We start from the raw sequence: 4,346 nt of genomic DNA, 5'->3' as shown, positions 1-4,346 counted from the left end.
TCTGTACTTTTATTGTTTTGCCCCCCCCCCCCCAAAATAAAAAGTATACAAAATACAGTATCAGCAGTTCAGTAATACAGGATCCTGAAATTAACTTGTTTGTTAGCCTTATTCTTCACTTTAAATACACAAACAAAGTCATGTGTATAATGACACACCAGGATACTTACCTAAGGATACTTACTTAATGAAATAGCTAAGATGTAAGAGAGATTTAGAAATTTATAGGCCGTTGCCTATTATTTGTTGCCGTTGTTTTCTCGGACCTGCTCCTTTAATGACACCACTTCACGACAATCGCTGCGACTCTACTACCTTCTTTACGACTGTTTTGGAGGCTGATTCAAAATGGAGTAGAAGTGGTATTAAGGTTTCAGTCCAAATGCTATTCCTTCGTTAAATATCCACATTTTTGTTGTTGTTTTGATTTACCAAATTTCTTACACACAAGAAAATAACTATTTTAAACACAATGACTGAAGAGAAGAAGTCCGGCTCTTTAGGTTTCTTTTCGAGCTACGACGATTTGAGCGACAGCAGCGACTCAGACGAGGAGGCTGAAGAGCGGAGAAAGACGAGCCAGACACCTGGGACGAGTGCACCGGGAAACGGAGACCAAGGAAGCCAACGAGCCGGCAGTGGTGCTCCGTTACCCAAACCCGACGAGCTCTTCAACTCCGTCTCCAAACCCGCTTTCCTCTACAATCCCCTGAACAAGCAGATCGACTGGGACAGCCTGACGGTTAAAGCGCCCGAAGAGGTGAAGCTATTTTTATTAGCTTACAACGAATTAACGTGCGATGTGAAAACATTTTACATCAGTAAACATTCATTGGTTAAACCGGTCTCAAGGATTCGCTTGAGTAACCCCTCGATAGAAAGCAATGATCCTCCATGTTGTCTCGTCTGCTGTTCTGCAGCCTCCCAGGGAGTTCAAGCCATGGAAGACAAACGCTGTACCACCTCCAGAGAGCTACGCTGCAGAGCCCGAGAAGAAGAAAGGACCCCCTCCAGGCATGGACATGGCTATCAAGTGGTCCAGCGTGTATGAGGACAACGGGGAAGATGCTCCGAAGGCTTACACTGGCAAAGCCCAGTTCCTCCCCACGGAGGAGCAGCTGTCTGACTCAGGTTAGTTCAGTCGGAATATCTGAGGTACAGGTGGGTGTCCAATCAGAGGAAAAGCCCGAATAGATGAATGCAGGTACTTCTGCACAGAACAGAGAGGTAACTGAAGAAGATGGGAGCATTAAAATTGGAGTTTCCTTTATTTATTTTCATCCGTCTTTAATGAGAACAAATTAATCAATGACACAAAAGAAGAGAGGGCAGGTACACGGAAACACGGACACCACTGTTCATTATAATTTTCTGTGCATCCTGTTGCAGATGTCTCTTAGCAACAGGACTACTGAAGTAACTTCGTAGTCAGAGTCTGCTTGTACTTTAGGAGTGTACTGCTCCACATGCAGGACAATTTTTGTAGTATCTTTTTTTCAGCCCGACATGCATGTACATGAATGCAGTGGTACTTTTACCACTGAACATGCTGAACGTTTGTGTGCAAAATGGAATTCAAATCTCCCTCAACCATAACTTAGACAGACTACTCTTGAGTTTGCATCTGATTTTAATGTATCTTATTTTATTTGATAAGGTAAAAACAGTGGAGAGGTAATTGAGATGTACGATCGTGCAGTGAGAGTGCCACGTACGCACAGTACAACACAACACTGCAATGGAAGCTCAACAAATTTTCTTGGTTGAAATGTTGGTTATCACTTGCGTCACGATGAATGGTGCTCTATTGATTCTTTCCACGGCATTCATCCATGTTGTCCCTCCCAACCCCCGACCCATCTACTGATTAGATGATGACGATGCTGACAAACAACAGCTGTCTGCCAAGAAACGCCGAGTGGAGACCTTCCAGCAGAAGGAGAAGAGGAAGAGGGACTTGGGACAAGCCACATCTGACAAGAATTTTGTAGAAGAGGAGAAAAGGATCCTCAGACAAAAAATAGAATAAGGTCCAAACAACATGGGACTGGTTTCAGAATAAATCAGGGCAGCACACCACCTATATTGGACATTTTAGCTGTTTCCTATCCTCAGTAGAGCTGCTGCCATGATGTGTTTTTGGAAGGTAGCATTGCCACGGTTCCCTAAACAAAATACCGGTGGGATTGTTTCTGCCGGTTTCGGATTATTGCTGAAAATCGTCCCTGTGGCGAACACAAGATTACGAGACAGACACATTTTGCGAGATAATCTTTAAAAAGCAACACCACGTATTTCGCACAACACAAAAGCTGTAGTCCAAATCCCAGGACCCACTTCCTGTTCTGTCCTGCTCCCGCGGCAGACACGTCTGACCAGTGAAGAGAGTGAACTCTCTCACCCAATGCATTTAGGGTCACTTGGATTTTTTTTTCCTCTTGTGTGAAAAACAAAATGAGCCCAGGGGGAAATGCTCCAAGTTATAGCACCATATGATCTGGACCATTACAAACAAACCTTAGGTGTAAAAAGACACTGAAACATCATATTTCCTTTAAGTATTCTGTATAAATTAGCTTTATAAGATGTAATAATCAGGCATGGGATTGACAGCCAGTAAGGGCAGTGTCAACCCAAAAGCCTTGAGGGAAGTCAAGTGATTTAGTAGTTTCATCTTCTTCTTTTTTTTTTTTTAAATCATCCCTCTGCTCTGTTTTTGTGTGCTGAGAGACACAGCCATGTGAGCTTTACTCTCCATAGATTTCACACGGTGTTCCTAAATAAGCCATCACCTTCACTTTACTTCCAAATATCTAGTTTAAGTTTTTTTCAGACACTGCAGCGTAATTTGACGAGTTTATTCTTCTCTCAGTTTTGCCAAGAAACTTTTGAATAAATGGAGGTCACAGCGGCAAAAAAAATATTTATCTATAATGTTATTAAGGTGGTTCATCAGCTTTCCCTCCCACCTGCTGCGTATTGAATATTAAGTGTGCGCTCCTGCCTCCCTGATGTTTTAGTTTATTTGCTGAAATTTCACCCGGCTGTCGTGTTTTGTCTTGTATGATAATATTCACGTCTGAATTTGCCGTGCTTGTATTGTGTTATTGCAGTAGCTGTATATAACAAGCAGTGTAATCTATTAAAATGTTGTGTTTCCCGCTTACAGGCACTAGATGGCGCCCTGAAGCAGCACTAGTAGCTACTCCCCTCATGGTCGTGTCACGCTGTCCAACTGTTTATCACACAACTTACAGCCGGAGTCTTCGTGTAGATGTTGTGTTCTGCTCCGGAACGGAGTTTTAATCTTCAGCCTGGGAGTTTGTTTCATCTCTGTTGAGATAATGAATACATAGAGGCTGTTCAGTCTCATGTACTTTCTATCGCTCCTCAAATCTGTGCTGGAAAACATAATGTACAAGGTTAAACGACACAGTACACTTTTATGGACTCTGTGTCTGTCGCCAGATCTGTTCATTGATGTAAACATTTGTATACGGGTGATTTTATAGCTAGTTCTCAAGTGTGTCCTCTGTGAATCATAAAACCACTTTTATTTTCCCGAACAAAAAAAACAAAGTGTTTCTGTCAGTCATTCTTATTCTGTTCAATTTGACACATGTGGCTGTTAAAATTTTCTACAATCGCTGCACTACAACAAAAATACTTATCTACCTTTTAGAATCTACAAATAAATACAATTCAGTCAAGAGATTCCTGTCAAAGAAGGACTGCGCGGCAGCATCACACACCAACTGCAAAATTAAGTGCCTTCGACTGTAATCGGAATTTGTCATCCTGACAATTGTCAACTGGGTGGCAGCTGAGCCCAGACCTCATACCCGTCACTGCGCCTCCCTCAGGCACACACACACACACACACACACACACACACACACACACACACACAAACACACGCCAGGTTTTACAGTCATCAGATGAACGGTCGTTGAGATGTTTGAGTCCCAGACATCCAGACACACACATTTCCTGCATTCTTAGTAAGAAGATTTGTAGTAAGATTCTGAATAAATCCAGGCTATACATTCCAAAATTCTTCTTTTTTTTGGGGGGGGGGGGGCAGTATTTCTGTTACCACTTAAGCAGATACTGTACATTTTTAAGAAAAAGGGAGATAAAAGGTTTCCACTTTGGAACAGTTTAGCGATCACAGGAATTCTTCAGGCCTATCTGTCATCACGGGCTGACAGGAAATGGCGGTAAATATGTTTTTGATAAAATTCCAGCTTCCAGGTATGTGCCTGTCCTTGTTTGAAACATGTACCTGATCCTGCACAACAGCAGCAGACTGATTTTATCAGTCATATTTACAAAAAAAAGAAAAA

At 42.2% G+C, this 4,346-nt stretch overlaps 1 protein-coding gene across 2 annotated transcripts; it reads left to right on the top strand.

Moving 5' to 3' along the window:
* Positions 1-332: 332 nt before the first annotated feature.
* On the top strand, positions 333-4,027 carry c14h1orf52 (chromosome 14 C1orf52 homolog). Of its 2 annotated transcripts, XM_086223831.1 has the most exons (4): positions 333-760; positions 921-1,131; positions 1,872-2,030; positions 3,170-3,317. In XM_086223831.1, the coding sequence occupies exons 1-3, from the start codon at positions 473-475 to the stop codon at positions 2,027-2,029; spliced, it is 657 nt and encodes a 218-aa protein (XP_086079957.1). In that variant the 5' UTR covers positions 333-472; the 3' UTR covers position 2,030; positions 3,170-3,317. The 2 variants fall into 2 exon arrangements, with proteins under 2 accessions (XP_086079957.1, XP_086079959.1); XM_086223833.1 differs by lacking the exon at positions 1,872-2,030 and having other exon boundaries at positions 3,170-4,027.
* The last annotated feature ends 319 nt before the right edge of the window (positions 4,028-4,346 follow it).

This window comes from Aulostomus chinensis, chromosome 14 (assembly GCF_037954235.1).
Source record: "Aulostomus chinensis isolate RoL2024-O1b breed Wild chromosome 14, RoL_Achi_v1.0, whole genome shotgun sequence".
In the NCBI taxonomy this organism is placed as follows: Eukaryota; Metazoa; Chordata; class Actinopteri; order Syngnathiformes; family Aulostomidae; genus Aulostomus; species Aulostomus chinensis.
This window is presented reverse-complemented; position numbering and strand designations above follow the sequence as displayed.

What these genes read in the sequence shown, in the direction of transcription:
- c14h1orf52 (XM_086223831.1), top strand. Translation starts at nt 473, where the DNA reads ATGACTGAAGAGAAGAAGTCCGGCTCTTTAGGTTTCTTTTCGAGCTAC. An exon ending in CGGTTAAAGCGCCCGAAGAG is followed by an intron (nt 761 to 920) that starts GTGAAGCTATTT and finishes GCTGTTCTGCAG; the next exon opens with CCTCCCAGGGAGTTCAAGCC. An exon ending in GGAGCAGCTGTCTGACTCAG is followed by an intron (nt 1,132 to 1,871) that starts GTTAGTTCAGTC and finishes TCTACTGATTAG; the next exon opens with ATGATGACGATGCTGACAAA.